Source organism: Leptopilina boulardi, unplaced genomic scaffold (genome assembly GCF_019393585.1).
Source record: "Leptopilina boulardi isolate dan_hultmark-lab unplaced genomic scaffold, ZJU_Lbou_2.1 LbouV2_110, whole genome shotgun sequence".
Lineage (NCBI taxonomy): Eukaryota > Metazoa > Arthropoda > Insecta > Hymenoptera > Figitidae > Leptopilina > Leptopilina boulardi.
In genome coordinates, this window is record NW_026137653.1 from 1,070,095 (window position 1) to 1,098,057 (window position 27,963).

Below are 27,963 nucleotides of genomic sequence, written 5' to 3' on the forward strand. Positions count from 1 at the left end.
CAATTTTCACAACACAGCCGCACGAGGCAAAAGAAAAAGAATTATTATTATTATTATTTTTGTATTATTTTATTATATTATTTATTAATTTTATTAATATTGTTTTTTGTTTATTATTTTTATTATTTTTAAATTAAAAAAAAAAAATTGGTTTTTTATTTTATCAAATAATTAAATAAAATAATTTGAATGAAATATATTTTACAAGACGTTTTTTTTTTTTTTAATTGAAAAAGCCAGGTAAAAAAAATTAACAATAACTATAGTTTCAAAAATTTTCCTAATCGAAAAATATGTAAATCAATCAAGTATATAATAATGGCATTGTTCCAAATTGACATCCGGTTATTTACACACATATATATATATATATAAAACATTTTCACTTATGACTAACATTCCTTAGATATTGTGCCAAAATATCAAACTGTGGTGAACATTGTATTTCAACAAAGCAACTAATAATGTCAACGACTTTTCTTCTACTTAAATTATTCAGACCCTTTGAACTTAGCAAATAACTTAAAATTAAAATAATTTAAAAAAAAAAATATTCTCTAAAAAAAAATAAAAAATTGTTTAGAAAAAGGAAAAATAGTCTAAATTAATTTATTTTTAATAATTTATTGTATAAAATATATAAAAATTAAATTAAATTTAAAAAAAAATATATATTCTCTAAAAAAAAATAAAAAATTGTTTAGAAAAAGGAAAAATAGTCTAAATTAATTTATTTTTAATAATTTATTGTATAAAAGATATAAAAATTAAAAATTGGTCGCGCCTAAAAAAATAATTATTGATTTAATTTAAAAATTGAAATTGTGAGAATATAAATACATTTAATAAAATCTATATACTATATATATATATATATATATGTATATATTATTAGGTCTCCCTCTGTTTTACTGATTAAAGTGAAAAGGCGGCCATGTTTTTTGGCTCATGCGCTGAAACCCAAGAGCCGGATTGTCACAGAGAGAGAGTGTCAGAAGACACCCCGTTACCCTCGACAATTTATCCCGCGCGACCTAAGCCAAGAAAATCGTCAAAGAAACGCAAAAAAAAAAAAAAACAAACAAACAAATACTCCGGTGACTTCGTCATCGACTCGGTGAGTTTTATCATTTTTCGAAAATATTCTTTCTTTTTCTGTTATTTTTTTTTTTTTTTTTTTTTTTTCCCGGGGGTGATAAGGTATGATAACGAAACTCAAGACTCACCGGTACAACCCTCGACGACCACCGCATATTGATTTCCCGGTCTGTCAGACAAACTAAAACCACCTTGCCTTCCTCAAACCCTTTCTCTGATCTCTATCGTAAATTAATTCTCAAAAAAAAAAAAAAAAAAAAAAAAAAATAGAGGGAGAGAGACAATCATTATAAAATTTACATATCCCTTGGTATTTTTTTTTTAAAAATACTGTTTTTTTTTCCTCTTTTTTTTCCTAAAGAAAAATTTTCCCCCTTTTTTTGTAAAAAAATAAAATCAATAAAAATCTTATTTTTATCTATAGTATAGTTGCAAATAGATTGTAGATAATGTGGATATAGTCAATTAAACTAAAAATATATGTTAGAATAAAATTTGGAAATAAGGAGAATTTTTACTTTAAATTTAAAAAACAAAAAACTAGTTTTATATTGTTTTTTTTTTTTTTTTTTTTTGGAAAGGACAATATCGCTTCGATTGGATGGGTGGTGGGCGTATAAAGCCGGGGTCGAAGTTTAATGCCCTCTTTATGTGCTCTATCATTGAATATGGTAAAATATTTCCAATAAAGCTCATTATAATGAGTAAGAAAATTTTTGTGTTTTAATTACAATTTAATTATTTTTTAAACTTTATTGATAAAAAAAAAAAAAATTGCCATAAAAATATTTGCAACAAGAGTAAAAATATTAGAGCCAAAAAATTATTTTTTCAAATCAATTTTATTTTAGTTAAATTAATTTTTATTTTAGTTAAATAAAAAAATTTATTTGTACTAAGTACAATTTTATTTGGATTAAATAAATTTTTTTTTATTTAAAATAAAAAATTATTATGTTTTAAGACAAACATATTTTTATTTGCTTCAAATAAGTTTCATTTGTCTCAAATAATTATTATTTATTATTATTATTATTATTATTATTATTTACACCAGTTATTGAACGTATAGAAAAAATATGTAGGATATTTATAAAAGTGAATAGTTACAAAACAATATATTTAGTTTTTTGGATGATATTGAGGTTTTAAGTAGTACAAGTAAATAATTAGTGAAACAGGCAATTTTTACGAATTATGGTTTTTAAGTAGTACAAGTAAATAATTAGCGAAACAGGGCATTTTTACGAATTCTGATTTTTAAGTAGGACAAGTAAATAATAAGTGAAACAGGACATTTTTACGAATTCTAATTTTTAAGTAGTACAAGTAAATAATAAGTAAAACAGGCTATTTTTACGAATTCTAATTTTTAAGTAGTACAAGTAAATAATTAGCGAAACAGGACTTTTTTACGAATTCTAATTTTTAAGTAGTACAAGTAAATAATAAGTGAAACAGGCCATTTTCATTAAGAAGTTTCCCTCTCTCTTTCTCTAAATCTGAATCAGTTTTTTACTTCAGTAATTAGTAAAAAAAAATAACTAATTTTTAGTAAAATCTTGACTAATTTTCTTTTTTGCTTATTGTTAGTAAAAAATTTTTTGTAAAATCTTGGCTTAATTTTTTGCTTCAGCAAATATTAGTAAAAAATTGTTACTAAAATCTTGATCGACTTTTGCTTCAGAAATTAGTGAAAAAAAACTAATTACTAAAATCTTGGCTGGCTTTTTTGCTTTAGAATTTAGTAAAAAAAAAACTAATTCTTAGTAAAATCTTTGCTTTATAATTACTTTGTAATTCGTAAAAAAAAAATTATTAATTTTCTAAAAAATATTGGCCATTTTTTTACTTCAGTAATTAGTAAAAAAAAGTAACTAATTAAATTATTTATAAATTAAACTAATTAAACTAATTAAATTAAATTAAATTAATAAATAAATAAATCTGCTAATCTAAAAATAACTTAGATCTGAACATTAATTAAAACTCATAACTAATTCAATTAGTTTTTACTATTTTTTTCGAGTTATTTTTTTATATAAACTAATACTTTTTTTTTTAACTAACACTTTTTACTAATAATTAGTTATTTTTTTCTACTAATTGCTGAAGCAAAAAGTTGATCAAGATTTTTTTTAAACAATTAGTTATTTTTTTTCACTAATTGCTGTAGCCAAAAAGAGAAAATTTTATTAATTAGTTGTTTTTTTACTAATTTCTAAAGCAAAAAGTCGATTAAGATTTTTAGTAACAATTTTTTACTAATATTGCTGAAACAAAAAATTAGGCCAACGTTTTACAAAAAAGGGCCATTTTTTTACTTCAGTAATTAGTAAAAAAAGTAACTAATTTTTTAGTAAAATCTTTGCCTAATTTTTTGTTTCAGCAATATTAGTAAAAAAAATTGTTACTAATAATCTTAATCGTCTTTTTGCTTTAGAAATTAGTAAAAAAAACAACTAATTAATAAAATTTTGTCTTTTTGGCTACAGCAATTAGTGAAAAAAAATAACTAATTGTTTAAAAAAAATCTTGATCAACTTTTTGCTTCAGCAATTAGTAGAAAAAAATAACTAATTATTAGTGAATTTAACTAATAGTTATTTTTAGATTAGTAGATTTATTTATTTATTTAATAATAAACGGAACTGGACCTTTTGTGACAATTTAAATCAGTGATTGACTTTTTTTTTGCTATCAATCTAGTTGCTTTTTGACTAATTCAAAAAAGAGCTTAAATAATAAGTGATTCAAGTAAACGTTTGGTCAGACATTCCCCGTGTAAAAAAAACAAATTCCTTTTTTATTTTATATCCTATTTTATATATTAAAATTATAATTTTACCAAAGTTTACACATCCAAAAATTTGTCAAATTTAAATAAATTAAAATAATAATACAGTTGAACCTCGATTATTCGAATTAATCTAGGCAAGGCCGGGTTCGGATAATAGAGATTTTAATTTTTTTTATAATTAAGATTATTTTTTTGGCATAAATTTGGTTATTTTGCTTTGAAAGATAGCATCTATTCGTTTTTTAGATATGCCAAATCACGCATTCTTCTCAGAAATGAATGAATGATAAAATAAATAGAGAAAATAAAATTTTAAATTCGGAAGACCAAAAAATAGTTCGGATAATAGAAGTTCGGATAATAGAGGTTCGGATAAAATCGAGGTTCCACTGTATATATAATATATTATAATAATATAGTAATAAATAAATATTTAATTTTTCCCAGGAAATTTTGAAAAACAACAACAATAATCATGGGAAAGGAAAAAATACACATAAATATTGTTGTAATTGGTCATGTTGACTCGGGTAAATCAACGACAACTGGCCATTTAATTTATAAATGCGGTGGCATTGATAAGCGTACTATTGAAAAATTTGAAAAAGAAGCACAAGAAATGGGTAAAGGTTCATTTAAATATGCATGGGTATTGGATAAACTTAAAGCAGAACGTGAACGTGGTATAACAATTGATATTGCATTATGGAAATTTGAAACGGCAAAATATTATGTCACCATTATTGATGCGCCAGGTCATCGTGATTTTATTAAAAATATGATAACAGGCACAAGTCAAGCCGATTGTGCTGTATTAATTGTTGCCGCTGGTATTGGTGAATTTGAAGCTGGTATTTCAAAAAATGGACAAACACGTGAACATGCATTATTGGCATTTACATTGGGCGTAAAACAATTAATTGTTGGCGTTAATAAAATGGATATGACCGATCCACCATATTCAGAGAGTCGTTTTGAAGAAATTAAAAAAGAAGTATCATCTTATATTAAAAAAATTGGCTATAATACATCGTCAGTTGCATTTGTACCAATATCAGGATGGCATGGTGATAATATGTTGGAATCATCGCCAAAAACAACATGGTATAAAGGTTGGAAAGTTGAACGTAAAGATGGTAATGCCGATGGGAAAACATTAATAGAGGCATTGGATGCTATTTTACCACCGTCACGACCAACTGATAAGGCATTACGACTTCCATTACAGGATGTTTATAAAATTGGTGGAATTGGAACTGTACCAGTTGGACGTGTTGAAACTGGTATTCTAAAACCAGGTAAATAAAATAAAAAAGAAAAAACAAAATTGTTTTTTAATTTCGCAGTTTTCCTAAAAGTATCAAATTGAGACCAAAAATTGCATCAAATCTTTGCAACGTTTTGATGCACATAAGTTACATAAGTTATATCAAAAAGAGATCGTTTTGTGTATCATTTTTAGAAATGATACACGAAACAGTCTCATTTTTTGATGCAAAAAATTTAATCAATTTATATCAATCATGGCCGAATTGAATCGACTCAAAATTAAACGAATTTTTTTCAGATATTTTGGTAATAGTACAATTGCGGAGACCATTTCACTATTTAATTTGAAAATGAAAATAACAGAAAATCAAAGACAATGTGCAATTCGATAATTAAAAAGTGACAGCTTATAAACATAACCTAAAATGCATGAGAAAAAATTTGTCGATAAAATCAATATAGCCGAGCTTTTTAGAAGGCAGATGGCAGCACTCATCTATTTTCTTTCTTTAAATTTTTTCTGAATCGTTTTTATAAAAAGCAAAACTGCCATTTACCTTCTAAAAAGCTCGGCTATATTGATTTTATCGACAAATTTTTTCTCATGCATTTTAGGTTATGTTTATAAGCTGTCACTTTTTAATTATCGAATTGCACATTGTCTTTGATTTTCTGTTATTTTCATTTTCAAATTTAATAGTGAAATGGTCTCCGCAATTGTACTATTACCAAAATATCTGAAAAAAATTCGTTTAATTTTGAGTCGATTCAATTCGGCCATGATTTCTAAAAATGATACACAAAACGATCTCTTTTTGATATAACTTATTTGCATCAAAACGTTGCAATAGAAAAAGATACAACCAAGTTTACTGTGTTCTGCTTTTTTTGACAGGAATGCTCGTGACATTTGCTCCAGCTGCTTTGACAACTGAAGTGAAATCCGTTGAGATGCATCATGAAGCATTGACAGAGGCACTACCTGGTGATAATGTTGGATTTAATGTGAAAAATATTTCAGTTAAAGAATTAAGACGTGGCTATGTTGCTGGTGATTCAAAAAATCAACCACCAAAAGGCGCTGCTGATTTTACTGCACAGGTTATTGTTCTCAATCATCCGGGACAAATTAGCAATGGTTATACACCGGTGGTCGATTGTCATACCGCTCATATTGCATGTAAATTTGCTGAAATCAAAGAGAAATGCGATCGTCGAACTGGTAAAACAACTGAAGAAAATCCAAAAAGTATTAAAAGCGGTGACGCAGCTATTGTTATGCTACAGCCAACAAAACCAATGTGCGTTGAAGCATTCCAAGAATTTCCACCATTGGGCAGATTTGCAGTTCGTGACATGCGTCAAACTGTCGCTGTCGGTGTTATTAAGGTACAAAAAATTTTTTTTTTCAAAATAAAAAAAGAAATTTTTTTTTTAAAAGAAATTTTTTTTTTTAAAAGAAATTTTTTTTTTTTTCAATGAAAAATTTTTTTTTCCAGAGTGTCAACTTTAAGGATACTCAGGGCAAGGTTACAAAAGCCGCCGAGAAGGCACAAAAGAAAAAGTAACCATCAAGCTTCCTCGGAAGATACCCAATGAAAATTCTCCAAAAATCCCCAAATTGGACGCAATTTTATCTATTTGCGTCATTTTTTTCATCAACTTTTTCAAGTAATGACAAAACATTTTTATTTTTACCTCCTCTACATTATCCGATAGTATTGAATCCTCGTATTTATCCAAATTTACATATTCAATTCACTCATGCTCCTCGCACTCCTCACATATGCTAGCATTCAATTTTCCCCAAAAAAAAAAAAAAATAATAATTGTCATTAATTACAAAAAAAAATTGGCAAAACCAAAAGCGTCCAATAATATTCCGTTTCCTTGAAAATATCATTCATTCGAATGTGAGACCATTTGACCAAACAAAAATAGATTTTTCATCTGAAAAACTGCCTCGCATTCCTTTGTTTCTTTTTAATATGAGATTTATTAAGGCTGATTATTCAAAATATATTTTAAAAAAATTTTTTTTAATTTTATAAACTTTTTTTCAACCAAAAAAAAAGTATAGTTTATATTTAATAATGGTGCGAATTGGATTTATATATCCTAATATTCTTAATCGCCTCTTTCCTATAGACGCGTTCTTTTTAAACCCTTAGTATTAATTATGTTGATGTAATAAAAAAAAAAAAAAAAAAAAAAAATACAATTGAAAATTTGACTATCATTACAATCCCAATATAAAATTTTCTAAATAAAAAATGCACAATTATGATAAATATATATATAATTTATTCTCAAAATGAATTCTTGGTAAATTTTACAATTAATGTTATATGTACAAAAAATGTTTTTTTAATGTAATGATTTTATAAGAATTTGTTAGAATTCCTTTTTTTTTTTTTTTGTTAGGAAAATATCAATAGGATGAAAAATGTCTGACACAAATCTATTTTGCAGTCTGAAATGGATTAATAGGTCACTTTTCATTTTCTGATATGGCGCAATCATCACATTATTGGAATTCATAATTCTTAAACATATCTTAATTTATTTCGTTCACACCGCAAATAGAGTTACCAATATACAACTTTCAAAATTTTGCAAAAATTATAAACACTTTTTACCAAAAAGAAAATTATTTTATAATTTTTAATTTCTATTAATAATAATTAATTTTTTAATAATAGAAATTTTTTTGATTTTGCAAAATCTTTCTAGTAGTATTTGTGCAGAAATTATTTTTTTTACATTTTAAAAAAAGGAATTAAAATCCGAACAATGTTAAATTAATACTGATTGACAAAAAAAAATAATAATAATCGTACAATTTGTAAGTAATCACCACATACAGGACTTTTTAAAAAAAAAATTTCAATTATCTATACAATGATGCCAATCGAATTTTCATAATACTATATCGAATTTATTCGAAACATTAATTAGATTTGACAATAAAAAAAAGAAATTTTCTTTTTAAGCTAAACCTCTTTATTTTGTGTCAAATTCATAAATGCTAAAGCAACACACAGCCTCATAATTGTTCAAAAATATTTCTGACATATCCTTAAAAAAAAAAACCATGGAATTATTTTTCAGAGGTTCATTATTTTATTTACAAAATTTCAGATTTTTTTATTTGTGCTTTAAAAAAAAATGAATATTACTATAGGTTAAATAAATAAAATTATTTCTTTTAAAAATAAATAAAACACATTGGATAAAAAAAAAAGAATAAAGAGAGAAAACCTAAATTAAAAATTATCAGATAATAATATTATCACATTTTGATATTTCTTTTCGAGAATCTGTATTGGAAATTTTCTAAAATCTTAAAAAAAAAAAAAAAAAAAAAAAACGAAAAGTCTAAAAAAAACATTGTTCTCTTCAATTTTTTTTAACTAGGGCTATAATTTATCAGAAAAATCAAAGTCATGGGTCATAATAAAAGAAAATTTTTTTAAAAATATTTTTCTAAAAAATTATAACTTCAAAGAAAATTAAAAGGCATTAAAATAAGCTGCAACGATTATTATTTTAATCCAATTTTGCTTATTTTAATCCATTCCCAGATAGCACGGAAACTTGCAGCAAGCTTGCGGCAAGCTTGTCTGAGCTAGCGAAATGTCCCACCCAGGGCAAGCTTGCCGTGAAAACTTGCTGTAAGCTTTCCAGGAAAGGTTGCTGCAATCTTGCCATGAAAGATTGTTACAAGATTGCTGCAAGCATTCTAAGAATGATTGCGGCAATTTTGCCGTGAAAGATTGCTGTAAGCTTGCTACGTAAGATTGCAGGAGAATTTCAACAATCTTCTGGAAAGGTTGCTGAAAGCTTGCTGCAATTTTTAAAAAATAAATTTTAAATTTAAAAAAAATTTATTTGTTTTCTAAATTTGAAAATCCTTGTAACGTTTATTATTATTAATTATGTCCTGCTTATTTTCATTTGGGAACTTAACGACAAAATTTTCGAAACAAATTTAAGGAGACCTTGCAGCAACCTTTCCAGAAGCTTGTTGAAATTCTCCTGCAACCTTACGTAGCAAGCTTACAGCAATCTTTCACGGCAAACTTGCCGCAATCATTCTTATGATGCATGCAGCAATCTTTCATGGCAAGATTGCAGCAACCTTTCCTAGAAAGCTTACAGCAAGCTTTCACGGCAAGTTTGCTCTGGGTGGGACATTTCGCTAGCTCAGACAAGCTTGCCGCGAGCTTGCTGCAAGTTTCCGTGCTATCTGGGTTTTGGGTATTAAAATAAGCAAAATTGGATTAAAATAATAAACGTTGCAGCTTATTTTAATGCCCTTTTTAATTTTCTGTGTTAGTAAAATAATAAAGAGACCGTTGTATTATTTTCATTTAGTAAAATTCGACATAAAAACAAAAATGGCAGCAAAAATGGAAGATTAAGAATAAATTTTTTTCAAAAATTAAAGAACACAAAGTGGATTCTTTTTTTTTTTTTTTTTTTTTTTTTTTAATGTGTTGGACTGTGATGAGACCATGCAGGTGGTGTTGAATGATTAAAATTCACTGAAATTGTAACGGGATGAAGTACCGTATCTGGACCAGTGTCAGGAAAAAATGTAAGATGTGGCCTTAACATTGATGATTCTACTGTTAATGGAATATAAAATGCACCACCATCATGTAATGCAAATATTGGTACACCATGTGGTTTATCTAAAACAGGTGGTGGACTTAATTTTATTCTTTCAGCTGAAAATCTCTGTTTAATTGAACTTTTAAATTTATAATTTGGTGGCCTTATTGCCAATGGTGTACTGTGCGATGAACTATGATTACTGTGATCACTATCATCTGTTGTTGTTGTTGATGATGGTGGCGGTTGTACAATAGGTCTTGAACGTTCAGTATCACTCAATGAACTCACTCCTGAACTTGAACAATGATCGGATGATTGATTATTTTGAAGACACACCGTTGGTATTGTTGAATGAATGAAATTTTCATTTGTTGATTCATTTGACGATGGTAAATCTGGATGTGGAAAACCAAGTCTATCACCTGGAAATTAATTTTTTGATGAAAAAAATTTTAATGGAAATAATTTTTTTTTTTTTTAATAATTTGAAATAATTTTCTTTTATTATTTTTTTTTAATTTAATGTATTTTATAAGTTCTTTGGAATGAGGAAAAATAATTAAATTTTACTAACTGGTGGCGAGAATTTTTTCACAATGTTGCTGTAAATGACCAATTAATTGTACACATAGAGAATCTCTCGCAAAAAAACCCTCGACCTCAACAAGAAAGTGCATGGTTTCACTTAAACATTCCTGAAAGCCAAGCCTATAATGTTCGGCTGCTGTTGATGTTGTTGGTGAATTAGGTACACTATCAACACTATCCTCAGGATGTGTATGCACTGAATTTCCACTCGAATGTTTAGTGTCTAAAAAAAAAAAATTATTTTAATTTTTTTGGAAAAAATGCGATTTTTTAAAATTAAAATTGTTAATAATAAAATAAATCAGAATAAAAAAATTAATTAATAATAAAAAAATATATATAAAAATTAGTATAATAAAATTAAATAAGTCAAAATCTATTTTTTTACATGAATTTTCTTTGTAAATTTTTTTTTTATATACCTTGTCGAATATCTTGAAGATGTTTCATGTGACGTATCGCCATCTCAATAATTTCCGTTTTTTCCACTCTTCCTCTGCCTTTTTTCAAGTATTCAGCTGGTATTAGTCTGCTGAGATCAGCCAAACAATTATTCATACGATCTCTTCTTCTCTTTTCTATTATCCTATGAGACATTGGATCTTGCTGTAACAAAAAAAAGTCAATTAATTTAACAATCAATTTTTTTTTTAATTTAAAAAGCCTAAATTCTGATTTAGAATTTTTTTTTCAGTGGTAGAAATTAAAAAAATTGTCTTTCAATTATAAAGTAAAAACACGATTTTTACATAATTTTGAAAATTACAAATATTTACTAACACAGAAAATTATAAGGTATTAAAATGCAACGCTTATTATTTTAATTCAATTTTGCTTATTTTAATACCAAAATAAATTAAAATAAGCAAAATTGGATTAAAATAATAATTATTGCAGCTTATTTTAATGCCTTTTAATTTTCTGTGAAAAGAATATATTTTAAAAACAAAAAAATATAAAAATAAAAAATTATATTCTAAAATAAAAATTTATTTTTTTTATATGCTCTAAAAAATTGTGCTCAATTTTTTTTTACCTCCTTATTATTTAAACAACGTTTCTTTCTAGGCGGTAGGGAATCAAGTGACTCCTCTAAATTTGCAGGTGTATAATACTGCATATTTAAAATATTATCCATACTATGTGTAACCATTGTTCTCTATATTATAAAATTTATTTGATTAAATTCTCAAAAATCAGACACAATTTTTCCACAATTAAATTTTCATTTTAATAAAATATTTTTATTGAAAAAAAAAAAAAAATGTAGGAAAAATTCTTGTTTCTGATATAAACGGCGTGACAAATACGCGAGCACTTGTTTCTCGGTAAAAGTATTTTTGCAGACTGAGGAATAGCTACTGGTTTCGCTTGTGATGCTGATGCCGTATAGCATAAATTTTCTCGGACGATATTGTGATTAATTTCTTACACACACATATATATATATATATATATATATATATATATATATATATATATATATATATATATATATACGTTTAAAAAGTTTCATTTTAAATGAACTGCAAGCCAACAAGAGGAGTCATTCTTTTTTTTTTTCTCTCTCTCTCTCTCTTTCTCATCATCACGTGTATATGTTACAAGATTTGTTACACCCTACACGTGATCTTGTTTTGTCGCACGAGTTTCCTCTAACAATATTTATTTATAGAATGCTTTTTAATACTTCTGAAATTAGTCCAATTCACGCCAATTAAAATCCTTCTTAAGAATTTTTTTTGAAATTTATCTGTGAAATTCTTTTGAATTTTCAAAATATCTTTTTTTTTTGTAATTTTTTATCTTTTAAATTCTCTATCAATTCAAAATTATTTTTTTTTTTTTGTTGCAATTTTTTATCTTTTATACGCATTCTTTTGAATTTTCGTAATTTTTTTCTATCTATTAGATAAATAAGTTTGAATTTTCCAAATTAGTAAACATTTTTACTAATTCAGATTTAGAGAGTAAATTCCTATCAATATTGAAATTATTTTTTTTTTTTTTTTCTGTAATTTTGTATCTGTTACATTCTATTAAATTTTTCAAAATACTTTATTTTCTATATATTTTAAATTCTTTTAAATTAAATTTTTTTTTATAAATCTTATTTTTTGATTCCTTTCGAATTTTCAAAATTATTTTTGTTTTTATTTGTCAAATTCTTTTGAATTTAAAATCTTTTGAATCTGTTAAAATCGTTTTTGGGTATATTATTGTATTGAAAAAATTAATAAAAAAAAAAAAAAATTGAATTTATTTTTAAAGACAACGTCTGGTATATAAAATTCTCTTTCTCTCTCTCTCTCTCTAAAAATATTACATATGAAAATCCCCTTTGCGATTCTTGTATGAAACAACAAGTTTATCACCGCACGTCAGAATATTCTATATACACGTGTGGGATAACAAGTATATGTATATATATATATTTGTCACGAGTCGACAGGACAAAAAAAAAATGTCGGGGGTCGGGCTGATATCACCTTCTTTAAGAAATCCTCTCGACAAACTCAAAGCTAATAACGATTACATATACATACTTAGGTCGATAGGGTAATTGCTTTTTCTCTGCTATAAATTTACAGATACCAATTTTTTTACATTTCAATTTTCAATTTAATTAAATTAATTACATTTTTTCTAATTTTTCCCAAAAGAAAAAAAGAAACAGATTAATATAATTATATTTTCGGTTAATTTTTCAATTTTTCAATTAATTTAGATAAAAATAGTTTATGTTTTGAAAAAAAAGAAAAAAAATTCTTGACAACTTATACGGGACGTTATGATTAAAAATGTTCCGTTAAGATTGCAAACAGGAAAACATGTGCGAATACACGTGACGACGACAACGACGACTCTTAGACAACTTGCTTATAGTTAATAATATCACCTGTTTTCTTTCAACTTTATTACATCGTGAAACGCAAACGGCATTTTACAACAAGATCTAGTTGCATACCTATACTATAAAAATAATACCAACTGAAAATAAAAATGCAAATAATATAAAAATTTTGTAATAATTTTTTCTTTTAAATCCAAAAATTATTTATTAATTAATTATTATTTTTATTATTTATCATTTTTATTTATTTGCTATTTATTATTATTACTATCCAATCAAAAATTTCAGTATTATACCAGAGTTGACTACTGGCGCAATACTGGTTTAGTATTGGCTGGTGCAGTACCACCCTCCCACTCTCTAAATCTGAATTAGTAAAAATGTTTACTAATTTGAATTAGTAACTCACTTTTTGCTTCATAATTAGTTAAATTTTACTAATTATTAGTAACTTTTACTAACAATTAGTAAAATTTTACTAATTCAGAAGCAAAAAGCGAGTCACTTATTCAAATTAGTAAACATTTTTACTAATTCAGATTTAGAGAGCAGTACTGGCAAACCAGTACTGAGCCGATATTGAGCCAGTACTGGCTCAAATAGATTTTCTTTTTAATTAATACTAGTTTACAAAAAGTTCCAAAGTGAACCCGTAGAATTTTTTTTGGTTTAAATATTTTGTTCATCAAAATTTTTTCAACTTGATTTTATTTTTCAAAAATTAAAATGTACTTTATTTTGCTTTTCTGTGGGTAAAATTAATTTAAACAAAAAGTTTCTAAAAGTCTAAAACATTTTGCAAGATTTTCTTTTTGTTTTCAGATATGAAATAAACCAAAAAAAAAAAATTTTAAACGATCAAACTAAAAATAAATCAATTTGTTTATAAAAAATTAATATTTTTTAGAATAAAATTTATAATATAAATTTAATTTAAAAAATTAAATACAATGGCAAGTAAAATTGCACAAATGTTATATTATCAATAATATAAAATTTATAATTAACCTTCCTTAATAGAAATTATAAATAATAGTCAAACCTACATACTTATATATTTCAATGGTCAATATAAAATTATTGTAATTTGTTTCTGGATGTTATTCTTCAGTTTTTTTTTCTAAAAGTGAATTATAAACAAAAATTTAATGTTAATTTAAAAATAATTTAGATATTTTTTTTTTTAATAATTACCTAATTTCAGGAATTTAGTATTCATTATTTATTAAATTATTGTGATGAGATTATTATTATTTATTATTTATTTATTATTATTTGTGATGAGTTAATTTGTAAACTAATTTTGTTTTATGTAAATTGAATTGAATTCAATGTTAATTTATTTATATTTGATATAAAAATTAATAAATTTAAATGAATAATAAAATAATAATTAAATAGCTAATTGTATAATTATATACATTATAATTATTTTATAAACTTTTTTATTTTTACTAAACTGTTTTTATATATTATAAAAACTTTGATTTTATAATAAACATATTTTTATATTTATTTTTTAAAATAATAATTTGCAATATATATTATATAAGAATAAATGAAAATTCTTGGTGTTTTCGATTTTATATAATAAAATATTAATTAGTTAGTTAACTAATTTAATTAATATTTAATTTATCTTGGGTTACTAAAAATTTCAGACACATTTTCCTAAGTATACCAAAAAAGTATTACCTGGAGTGTATATGTCTGTTACAGTTCAAGCTTTTTTTTTCGTATACAATAAATTACAAAACTGCCAGTACTCCGCCAGTATTGAACCAGTAATTACCAAAATTACCAATAATCGAAAAATTATTAATTATTATAATTCGTTTTTGCAAATACAGAAAACGAATTATAATAATTAATAATTTTTCGATTATTTAAATTCAGTGAATTTGATAAAAAAAATATCTAGGTACTAGGTAATACTGTTGCCAGTACTGCGCCAGTACTGAACCAGTAATTACCAAAATTACCAATAATCGAAAAATTATTAATTATTATAATTCGTTTTTGCAAATATAGAAAACGAATTATAATAATTAATAATTTTTCGATTATTTAAATTCAGTGAATTTGATAAAAAAAATATCTAGGTACTAGGTAATACTGTTGCCAGTACTGCGCCAGTATTTGTCAGTACTGCGTCAGTACTGCGCCATTAGTAAATTTTTGATTGGGATAATTATTATTATAGTTAATATTAAATTTAATAATTTTGATAATTTAATTAAAGGAAATAAACTAGTTTAACTTGATTCACTTTGTAGTAGGTCATATATATAATTTTTTTTTTTTTATTGACCAACAAAAAATCGAGTATATAACCATTGAAATTGAGAATATATATATATAATATACGATATGAGGAATCCAGTAAATCCCGGTTTATCATTTGAAATAACAGAGACCTTTGGGGTCCAAGGCGGTCATGCATATTGATAAACTCGCGCGCAAACCATAATAGAATCGTTTATAACAAGCCTCTATGCACGATGATCATTGCGACTGGATCAATCCGGACTGTCGATAACTCGACCTCATTCAACTTGCATATTTGCTACTTTCTTTTTTTTCAAATAATATAAATTCTTTCTTTTCATTTATTCTTCTGTATATCATCATGACATGAGATTTTCTTTTTTTTTTCTTAAACAAAAAATAAAAAAAAAAAAACAATCAGTAATGAATTTTTCAGCCGTTATTGTTATAAATAAATAGCGACGTTTTACTTTTTAATAAATTATATTTTCTAAAAAATTATTCCAATGGAAATAATAATATAAAAATTTAAAACAATTTTTGTTTTTTTAATATTTTTAAAAAAATAATACAGACATTAATTAAAATAATAATAATAAAAAAATAAGACTATGCTATTTGACAAATAGATGTCAATGTATGAGCAAAACGACCTTGTTTTTGTTCCTTCGCCTTCACAAAATCCGTGCTTATCGAAGCATAACATTATATCGATGGACATTTTATGTTAAAATATTGAAGGTCCGAAGCATATATTTTTATTTGCCATTAATTTATAATTATAATCATTGTTTTTAAAATAATTTTTTTTTTTTTGTAAAATTTTAATACCCAGATATTTTATCAAATTCACTGAATTTTGAAAATCGAAAAATTATTAATTATTATAATTCGTTTTCGCAAATATAGAAAACGTAAATTTTTTTTACAAAAAAAAAAAAAATGTTAATAAATATTATTAATTGCAAATTAAATAAAAATGTAAATATTTTCATAAAAATTAATTCTTATAATAAATATGATTAATAGAAAGAAAATAATTGCACGCGTATTATTTTCAAACTCGCGTGACTTAAAATGCATTTTTAAAAAAAAAATAGTAAATATGTACTAAAATAGAAAAAGTTTTTCAATTTTTACGAAAAATATAATATTGCACATTGTAAAATAATATATAAATTAAGAATGCTTATTTTACAAAGTATTTTTGTTGTTTTTACAAAAGAGTCAACGAGATTGCGAAAATAGTATCTCGTTTGAAAAGACTCAAGGTTAAGAGACTACTTGTCTCAATGTCTTGAATTTTTAGAGAGTTATTTGTATATATAATATATATTCTGTATAATATTATTTTCATATTTATTATTTGAATTTTTATAAATTTCATACATTTTATAAATTAATAATTATTATATATAAAATTTAGAAATAAAATTTATAAATAAAAAAATAGTTTTATTTTGTTAAATTAATCATCATATTTTTTTAGGTCAAAGCATCATTAGTAGTCCTGTGGTTTACCGTGTGACTGATCAATGCTCGTGAAAGATAAAATACGTGAAAAGAAACATGTGACTTGATTATATTCTTACGACTAGACGCAAAAATATCGTCGACTCACTAACACGTGTCTTGTTTTTTTAATCATTTTGCCATTTAGTAATTTAAAGAAAATAAACATTATATACTGCAATAAAAAATAATAATAATTTTTTTTTAATTTTTATGTCTTTATCAAAAAAAAAAAAAAAAAAAAATGAAGAAATTTTCTATAAATTTTTTTATTTTGTTGCTCAAATAATTAAAAAAAAAAAAAAAAAAAAAAAAAAAATTTCCTTGAATTCATCTTAAATAATTTGCCAGTCACGATTCTCAACAATAAGTGTGAATTTTTGACTTTTTTTCCGCGACAATTTAATACATCTATTTTTATGAAATTTTTTTTTTTGATTATTTATTTAACTCACGGCATAAAGAATATGTAGATTTAAAAAAAAAAAACAATGAATCGTAGTAAAATTTTCGTGCTACTAATCACGTAGGCAATGTCAGAAATTTTAAATGTTTTCATTGAAATAAATTTTTAATTTAATTTTTTTTTAATTTTTTTTTTAATTTTTAATTATGGAAATGTTTAAAAAAAAATTCGATTTAGTTTAAATTAAATTCAAATGATTTGGTTCACTTGCCTAACAATGATTACGCGATATGATAAAGTGTCGATCGCGCATCCGCTTGAAAAACCATTATAAAATGCTTTTCTAAATCTTATCATTGTCGTAATATGCTTCTAATTCACGAGACATTTTTTTTTTTATTATCTTTTGTTTGTTTCTTGTATTAAAAAAAAATATATATAATTTATTTCAAAGAGAATTTTAGAGTGAAAAAAATTTATTTACAACTAAAATCATTATTTTAGTGGAATTATTTTTATAATTTTAATAAATAAAACAAAAATTGAATTTTATTTTTTTTCCTCTTCTTTTACTTCCTTGTAAAATCAAAAGTCTTAATTAATCTATATATTCTAATGGTAAATGAAAAATTTGATAATTTACATATGGAGAAACAACATTCACTGAAATATATAGAGCGAAAATCATTTTTTTTTTTTCATTGAATATATATAAATTACTTGATTACACTTCAGGTTTTATTGAACAACTTTTGAAATATCTCAAACACTTCCTTAATTTATCCTTTATAATTATGATGAATAAAGAAAAAAAAAACTTGTTTGTTGAAAGGAAATTTCACCTAATTTATAAAAAAAAAAAAAAAAAAATTAATTGTTTTCATTAATTTTATATACTCACTCTTGAAACTTTTTTTTTTGTATAAATTTCATCATCCTCTGAAGCGGTTGCAAAATTTAAATTTCCTTCACAATATCCTGCACCGATTCCCATTCTATAGATGTCGTCCTTGCATGATCTATTATCCAAACTGAAAATGAAAAAAATTATTTTTTTAAAAATAAAATATTATTAATATTTATTTTCAATTTTTATTTTAATAATTAATTAAAAATTAATAATAATAAAAAAAAGGAATAAACTTTTGCAAATATGAAATTGTTATGAAATTGTAAATTGAAAAAATTTTTTCTCACAGGTAAAAGTTTATTCTATTATTTATCAGATTATCGTCAAGTGAACTCATATAGGGATGAAAGATACGATCATTTGTTTTTAATCTCTATGTAATGAACGATCTATACATATATAAATATAATAAAATTGTGATATGCGACAGACAATTCAGTCAATAACCCTATATATACCTATACATAATCTGCTTTAAATAGATATGACAATAAAAAAAAATTTACTGTAAAATGCATTTAAAAAACTACAAATTTTTCTTTATTTTGCAGTTCAAATAATTATTTACAGAACTAAAAATACTTTTAATATTTCATTTACTAAAAATTATTAATAATACTAAAATTATTAATAATTTTTTTTAAACATAATTTTTATAAATTTTAATTTAAAAAAAAATTATACTTTAAAATTTTTATTTAATTGTAAATGCAAAGTTTTGTATTTAAAAAAAAATGAACTATTAAAAAAACCTACATATAAAGAAATTCCAGTGCTATAAAAAAAATCCATAAAAAAAAATTTTTTCACGAAATTTTAAAACTGGAATTTCAAGAAGATATTTTGCATATGTGGAATCTTTCTATAAACGTGGGAGAAAGAATTATTTATACAAATACTTTTTTATTTAAAAATATCTTTCTCGCGCAATATCTCTGTATGAGCAGATTAATAACAATAATAATAACAATAAATTTTATCTATACAAGATATAACTATATAATTTCTATGAGTAAATTTTTGTGTAGGAAGTACATCATTTGAGAAATTAAAAAATTCTGCCTGTGTGTTAATAAAAAATTTATAAATTTTTTAAAAAATAAAAATTTTAAATCAATAAAATTATTTTTTAAATAAAATTTTTTAAATAAAATTTTTAAAACACTTATTATAATATATGTAAATAATAAAACGGTGTATTAAAAAAATATCATGTTATACTAGGTGTGAAATACTTATTTAAATATACATAAAACATAAAATTATTTTCTAAGTGAACTTCAATTGTATTTATTATTTAGTTATGTCAAGCAGAAATTATATATACATACACGGTCACCGTATGTACTTACACGTGAGGCAACCGGTCGTGGAATATATTTTTCATATATATATATAAAAAAAAAAACATTTTTACATATTTGAAAAAAATTTTTAAAAATTTCAAGGGAATGTCTTATTTATAATTTCATATTTTTGCAAAAATCTTCGTTTAAAATTTTAATGAATTTTACATAAATTAATTAATTATGTTATTTCCAGAAAGAAATTTCTATTAAATAATTAAAAACGCGTTTAGAATAATAATCTCTCAACAGAGATGAATATAATAGTAAAATATGAATGGAGTTCATTGGCTATTTTTCAAGGTTACAAAATGAATAATAATAAAACTAATATTTATATTTGATAAAAATTTTTTTTTTTTTTTTGCTCGACATTAATTTTTTTATATAAATAAATATAATTTTTTATTGACTTAATAAGAAAAAATTGAATTGAAACAAGTGTGGGCTTTTTATATAATATTTTAAATTATAATTTTAAAAAGAAAAAAAAAATGTAATTACATTTTTTATTAATAAAATATAATTGCAAAATTTATTTCGATAATGAATAAATTTGTGTCTATATTGATTCAAGATTCATACATAATAATAGAGCAACTAAATAGGGTAAAGAATCCAAGCTTAAAAAAAAAAAAATGCAATGCGGCGACACACGTCCTTGTTCGACCTTACTACATACCCACCATAGGAGTACATTCACTTTCACGATTTGTCGCATTTACCAACTGATATATGTGTATATACATATATTATTTTCTTACACAATTATAATACCATCATATAAGAATTATTGATTTCTTTATAGGTATATATATATATATATTGAATTTCAAAAATTATTTATAAAAAAAAATTTATTTTATTTTTCCAAATGAAAATATTAAAAAAATTTGTATAAATTATTATTATTAATTATATAATTAATTATTAATTAATAATTTAATTATTAATTGTAATATAAATTTTATTGTGAAAAAATAATATTTAAATTAACAAAATTCTTTTATTTTTTAAATAAAATAAATAATTGTTGATTGTTATAGGTGAGTTTGTGTGTACATTCATAAAAGTATACTAACCGCGTGGCATGCAACGTGACTTTTCTATAATAGTGAATGTAACCCTTTATACGTAATTCTCGCCACTATCGTTTATAAATTTATAATTGTAAACACTCTTCCTTTGCATTAGTCTATAAAATTATTGTCTTCCATTTATTTTATTCCATTAATTATCAGCGAATATTTTTGTTATCAAAATATTTGTAAAAAAAAATTTATTTCATTCAAATAATCAGTTGACCATTAACAAATAAATATTTACTTGAACCAAATAATCAGTTAATTTAACAAATAAATATTTATTTAATACTAATTGTATTAAATAAATATTTATTTGTATCAAATTATTATTTAAGATATTTATTTTAAATACAGAAATTATTCGTTCAAATACAATTCAAATAAAATTAATTTACTTCAAGTAATTATTTATTTGATAATCGTCAAATTTTCTACTTTCAAGTTTTTCAATAATAAATATAAATCTAATTGTAAAATTTAACAACGCGTTTCTTTCAAATTATCAGAATGACTTTTCTCGATGATCTATAATTAACTCGCACACTTGTGTCGCGTATAGATTGAAGTCGCGGAATCTCACGCGATGCACACCTATAGGAATATTTCACGTCTTAAAATAGAGGTATTATAGTATATATATATATATATATATATATATATATATATATATATATATATATATATGTGAGTCTAAAGTCAGTGCTCGACCCCAATAAAAGTCTATACAAACACACCACCAAGTTTTTCTCACTTTTATATATTAATATTTCTATTTAGAGTGTAAAAAAGTTTTAATTCTATTATTAAAAAAAAAAAATAACTTGCAAAAAAATCAATTGAAAAAAAAACATTACTTCATAGTTGAAATGAAAATTAAACAAAATTTTTGAATAATAATATATAATAAAAAATTTAAATTAAACTTTTTAACATTTAATTTTATTAAAATTATAATTTTCATTTTGTTATAAAAATTTGATAATTTTTAAATTAATTCTAATAAAGTGTAATAATTTCTAAAATGAAAAATCATAAATAAACTATTAATTTGATTTTATAATTTTTTAAAAGAATATAGAAAATGAACATATATGCAATTTTTTGCACTATTCCATCGTTCATTATCACAGATTGTATATATTTGTCATTAAAATTTTCCATCTTTACGCAAAGCTCAGAGATCTAAATCCATTATCTATATACGTAACAATACGTCAAATGTACCACAGGTAAATATAAAAATTAATTTTAAAAATATATATATACGTGGTAGCAATTATTTTTTAGAAATTTCTCTTTTTTTAAATGTAACAAATATAATTTTTTTTTTGCGAAACAATTTTTTTTTATGTATTATTATATTATTATATATTATTTATTTAAAAAAAATAATAGTAATAATATGTTTATAGTAAAAAAAAACTTCCAAAAAAACAATTACAATTACAATTACAATTACAATTTTTGTTAAATATATTTTTTGTTATAATTATAATAATTTTTAAATAATTACGATATTATTTATAAATACTAGTTAATAAAAGATTTTTCAAAATATAATAATTTTTGTGTGGAAAAAAAAAAACGTTTTTACATTAGTTTCAACGCCACACATATATTCGCAAGTAGTAGCGGCCAATAACAGTGAGACTCAGCACATGTCTCACTTGTATGCCACTACTACTTATTGGCGCGAGACTAAATATTTTCTTTCATACACAAAAAATTAGAATATATTTTCCCCAAAAAAAAAATACATATAAATTTCTTTCGTTTCCAATAAAATGTGAAAAAATATAAAAAATGTAAAACAATTCCAAAAAAAAAAAAAATGTTGCAAACAACTTCAATGATAACATCGTATTACTACTTTATTTCACCAAAAGAAAATATTATAATTTCTTTTTTCTAATTAAAAAAAAAAAAATGACAAATGCAAAAGAAAAAAAAAATCTTATCATATTTGATACCTTGAAATCGCGACAACAATGGAAAATTTCGATTCTGAACGCGAGAACATTTTACGTTTAATCATTTTTTTTTTTTTTTTGTTTCTTATATATAGAACATTGAAATATTTTTTATTGAAATGTTGAATTTAAAATCTAAAGTTACTTATAGACCAACTTATAGAAGCTAACAATAAGTTTTGAATAAAAATAACCTTAAGGTCTTAAATAGATACTACTTACTGGATATAAGTATAGGTATATAATGAAACAAATAAATCTGTCTTATTCAATACAGTGTCAATGGCCTAGCAAACTTTTCGCATATAAAAGTAAAGTGTTCTATAAAGAATTATATATATATATATATATATATATATATATATATATATATATATATATATATATATATATATATATATATATATATATATATATATATATATATATATATATATATATATATATATATATATATATATATATATATATATATATATATATATATATACACTAGATTTGTTTAGCTTCTTATGACGTCATTCTCATATAAAATATTCACTTCATCGTGCTCTAAATTCATACTTCATTTCAAAATAATAATATCGAACTTACAGCAAAATTTTCTTTTAAATTCTAGTTTAGTGGATTATTAAAATGATAAAATAATATATATATATATATTAATATAATTTTCTATAAAGATTATTATATTTTGCTGAAAAATTAAATTAACCTCGAGATTCTATCTTATCATTTTATGATACGAATTTTTGGTTATGCAAAATTTATAAAATTAAAACATCTAACATATGTGAGAAAGAATTATTGTAATTTTCCATCGTACGTTATTTCCTTTATATCAAATATTCACAGAAATTTTATTATATAAATTAATTTCCGATATAACTACAATTAATTTTTATATATTCAATATATAATATATATTCTTTCATACGAAAAAAAAATGCATATCGCAGATTTTTTTTTTTTTTTTTTTTTTGACAAGAGATATAAAATTTTCTATTGTGTTATATAAAATTTGATATATGTGTCGTAAAAAAAAAAAAAAAACTTTCTGTTTATATTTTATTTTGCATTTCACTTGTATTTTCTCGCGTGACTAGTGAGACTATTATATTTTCTATACTTGCCCTACAAGGGGGAAAAAAAATACGTAAGTAACACGTATGTTTTTCCATTGTAGTTTCTTTTTATTTAAATTTAAGTTTTAAGTTTTTAGAAATGAATTGAAAATTTCCATATATTTCTATTTTAACTAATATATATATATAGAAAACTATTTGTTCGTATTTGATACACTAATTTTCTTAATTCAAAAAAAAACTTTAATTCGAATAGCAAAAATTTTCTTGGATTAAAAAAATATTCAATCAAATACAAACAGGTACGGTAAATATGGAAAAAAAAAAAATTTAAATGGAACAGCGAAACGTTTCACTACCAGTAGCAAAAATTTTACTTGTTTCAATTAAATATTTCGTAATTCTAATGAAACTTTTCGCTGATTTAGGTAAATATTTTTTTTCCGTGTACAATACGTTATTTTTGATTCAATACTATTTTTTCCAGTGTAAAAAATTTAATTTTAAAAAAATTATCCACACTTTCATATAGATTTTCTAGTCTAGAACATCCAAAATTAGAAAGCTAGATTGCATAATCAACTCTAATTGTTATACCTCATTTTTCTTCTTCATTGTTTTTTTTTAGAAGAGATAGTCTTATATTTTTAATAAAACATTTTTCATTTAAATTTAACTTTTTTTTTTATGGAAAAAGCAAATTTTTTAATTAGAAAAAAAAATTACCTACCTTTCATACTTGACTTGCATGGAATGAGCTGAATTATCCTCCCAATAGTTCTGAGTGTCCATCATTTTGACGCATAGAATAATTAAAAAAAAAAATAATAATAATAATATCTCCAACACTCGTTAATAATCACTCTCAACTGAATTTTTCACTTTGAATTTAAAATAAAAACTATCACTAAAAATTCCTTGAAGAAAATGAAGATCAGTGAAGATATACACGTGTAGGGAAATTTTTTTTTTTTGCAAATATAATCACAGAGTTGCAAAAAAATTAAAATTATTCACTGTATTGTGAAAAAAAGCGTATATAACGTAGAGGGGAAAAAAAAAAAAAAAACGTCGCGCAGATTATAATAATAATGTTTGAATCTGCTTCTTCGCTCGATTGAATATACTTTAGGTTAGGTTCGCCGCCACCAACTCACTGGCACATCGAAGAGAGGTCGAGGAGGAAGGAAGGCCGGCACTCGGGAATCGCCCACGACTTTTCACTCGTTCGTATATAATATTGAACGCGCAACGCGTTCACTTGTACATGTAAAAAAAAAAAAAAACTCCCCGGTATAGACGAATTTCACCTTCAGAATTTAAAAAAAAAAAAAAAATTGAAGAAAAAACTATAAAATAGTTTTTTTTTTTTTGAAGATATTTATTAATTTAAAATAATAAATCATTTGCGTAAATTCACTCAATGTTTAGAGTTGATCTTCTTAACTAAAAAAAAAAAATTAATTTTAATAATAATACACGGAAAAAAAGAAAAAGTAATATTTACTACTTTCGGAGTAAAATAGAAACTATCTCCGAAGTTTCTGTCCATCTCTGTCAATTTTTACTCCCAAATTAACTAATTTCAAATTAACTATTTCTGTATAGCAAAATTTTACTATTACCGTAGTAATTTTTACTATTTCCAGAGTAAATTTTACTACATTTTGGAGTAAAAGTTGACAGTGATGCGCAGAAACCTACGAACAATTCTCGTTTTACTCCAGAAAATAGTAAAAAATTACATTTTCCTTTTTTCCATGTATACACTGAAAAAAAAAATTTATTTGATTTAAATACTCAATTACTTGTGTATTATCAAATAAATATTTATTTTAACCAAATAATTTTTATTTGAATTAAATAAATATTTATTTGAAACAAATAATTTTTATTTGAATTAAATAAATTGTATTTGAAACAAATACCATTTAATTGACTCAAATAATAATTATTTGATAAAAATAAATATTTATTTGATAATAATCAAGTAATCGAGTATTTGAATTAAATAATTTTTTTTTTTCAGTGTAATAATAATATTAATTAATTAAAATTAATCTTAACTGAAAAAAAAATGTATTTGATTCAAATAATCGACTATATTATCAAATAAAAAAATATTTACTTGAACCAAATAATTTTTATTTGAATTAAAATAAATTATATTTGAACCAATAATTTCTCTATTGAAAACAAATATTTAATTCAAGTAAATATTTAATTAATAATGTAATCGATTATTTGAATTAAAGAATTTGTATTTTTCATATCAATATAATAAACTTTTATTTCATCAAAAAAAAAAAGGTAAAATATTTTCGCAGATATTTATTTATTTATTTTTTTTTTTTGATCATAAGTTGAGGCATTGTCGTGTATATGTCGTTATAGCTTGCGGGAAGAAGAGACAAGAAAAGGAGGAGAAATTGGAAGGGGAAAAGAGAGATAAGGCCGTTGACTCGCGTCCGCGAAATTCCAGAAGAACGGAACAAGAAGAGATGCAGAATGTGTGTGAATATATTTTAGATTCAATCATTGATTATTTTTGAAAAAAAAAACTACTTTTTCAATAAATATTTTTAATTATTATTGAAAAATAATTAGTATATTTTTTTAAAAAAAATATACATTAAAAAAATGTAAACGTTAAAAAAAGAAAAATGGGAAAAATTAATTTTGTTTTTTATAATTAAAATGAAGAATAATAAAAGTTGGAAAAAAAAATTGAGACAATGAGAGGATATAAGTGAGAGATCGGTTTAAGTTCAGTGACTATCAGCCGAGTTTGGTGAGACAAGAATTGGCCATGCTTTGCCAGTATGTACCATGCCATGTGACACGTGCTTATGACGTCATGGGACCGGTCACGCGAGCACTGTGTGCTCCCAGTCACGTGTACCGTCACGCGCTCGCTCGTTCAACCTTTTCCTCTTGCCCCACTCTTTTACCTCGGGACAAAAACCGCACACCACACCCGTACCGACCTCTCAATACCTTTTCATCTCTGTGCTACTAAAAATTACATTCGCTTCTTCTCTTGCAAAACTTTTCTTTATTTTTCCAAATCAAATAAAATAGACAAAAAAATAATCATTCTTAATTTTTCGAATATTTTCATCATTTTTTAATTTTGACGAAAAAGTCAAGAAAAATCAAATATTTTTATAGAGAATCAAGGATATCAAGACTTTAAATACATTGTAACATCATTTTCTAGTTACATAATGTTAATCTTTTTTTTTTTTTACAGTCTAGTTGTGAAATAAAAATTTATATATTCCACGTGTAAAACTTGTTTTATCCAGTTTGAAAAATCATCTCATTAATGTAAACAATATGTTACGTTTACTCTCAAAATATAAATCAGTGAAATTCCACATGCGCGAAAATAGAATTATGATCAAAACAAAAAGGAAATTTTTTTTTTAAATTTACATTTTCAAAACAAAGATCTTTACTGAAAAAAAAAAATTTATTTAATTCAAATACTCAATTATTTGACTAATTATTAAATAAATATTTATTTCAAATAATTATTATTTGAGATGATATCTGAAATTATTGATTCAATTACAATTTAAATAAAAATTATTTGATTCAAGTAAATATTTTATTTGATAATAGTCGATAAATTTGAATCAAATAAATTTTTTTATTTTTTCAGTGTTCAACGTAAATTTTTAAATATATTTAAAATATTTATAATTTTCTATAGAATTTAAAAAGTGATTTTCTAAACAAAAGATGATTTTTTGAAGACAATTTACAAAATCCATTGGCACACCTTATAATGTCCAGCTATATGTATATACAAGTGTGTGACGTGAATTCCAAAAATAGATTGTTATTTTCTGACCGATCGACACCAAAGAGAAAATACTCGTCTGCCTTTAACTTTAAGAAACTTCAAATTTTTCGTCTACATCTTTAAAAAAAACAATCACTACCTATAAAAAAAAATTATATACATTTTTGATTTTACCTATAAAAAATCGATAAAAAAACATTTACTTTTATCTTCCAGATAAACACACCAAAATCCTTTGGTAAAATTTATTTAATTAAATTTAATTTTTTTTTTTTTATTATTTAATTTAATAGGGACAGAAAAATTTTGTTTTTCAATGCACAAAAAATTTAGAGATTTTA

The 27,963-nt window shown here is 23.3% G+C and overlaps 2 protein-coding genes across 3 annotated transcripts; one reads left to right on the plus strand and one right to left on the minus strand.

Annotated features, from left to right (window-relative positions):
• The first annotated feature begins 952 nt into the window (after nt 1-952).
• Nucleotides 953-8,543, plus strand: LOC127277474 (elongation factor 1-alpha). The gene is made up of 4 exons (XM_051298636.1): nt 953-1,117; nt 4,346-5,196; nt 6,063-6,556; nt 6,667-8,543. Exons 2-4 carry the CDS (start codon nt 4,374-4,376, stop codon nt 6,733-6,735), a joined length of 1,386 nt encoding a protein of 461 aa, XP_051154593.1. The 5' UTR covers nt 953-1,117; nt 4,346-4,373; the 3' UTR covers nt 6,736-8,543.
• On the minus strand, nt 7,449-25,008 carry LOC127277483 (transcription factor cwo-like). 2 transcript variants are annotated; one of them, XM_051298647.1, is made up of 5 exons: nt 24,542-25,008; nt 18,317-18,446; nt 10,798-10,981; nt 10,362-10,598; nt 7,449-10,209 (listed from the first exon to the last, which is right to left on the minus strand). In XM_051298647.1, exons 1-5 carry the CDS (start codon nt 24,604-24,606, stop codon nt 9,659-9,661), a joined length of 1,167 nt encoding a protein of 388 aa, XP_051154604.1. In that variant the 5' UTR covers nt 24,607-25,008; the 3' UTR covers nt 7,449-9,658. The 2 variants fall into 2 exon arrangements, with proteins under 2 accessions (XP_051154604.1, XP_051154612.1); XM_051298655.1 differs by lacking the exons at nt 18,317-18,446; nt 24,542-25,008 and adding an exon at nt 11,412-11,760.
• Between the last annotated feature and the right edge of the window lie 2,955 nt (nt 25,009-27,963).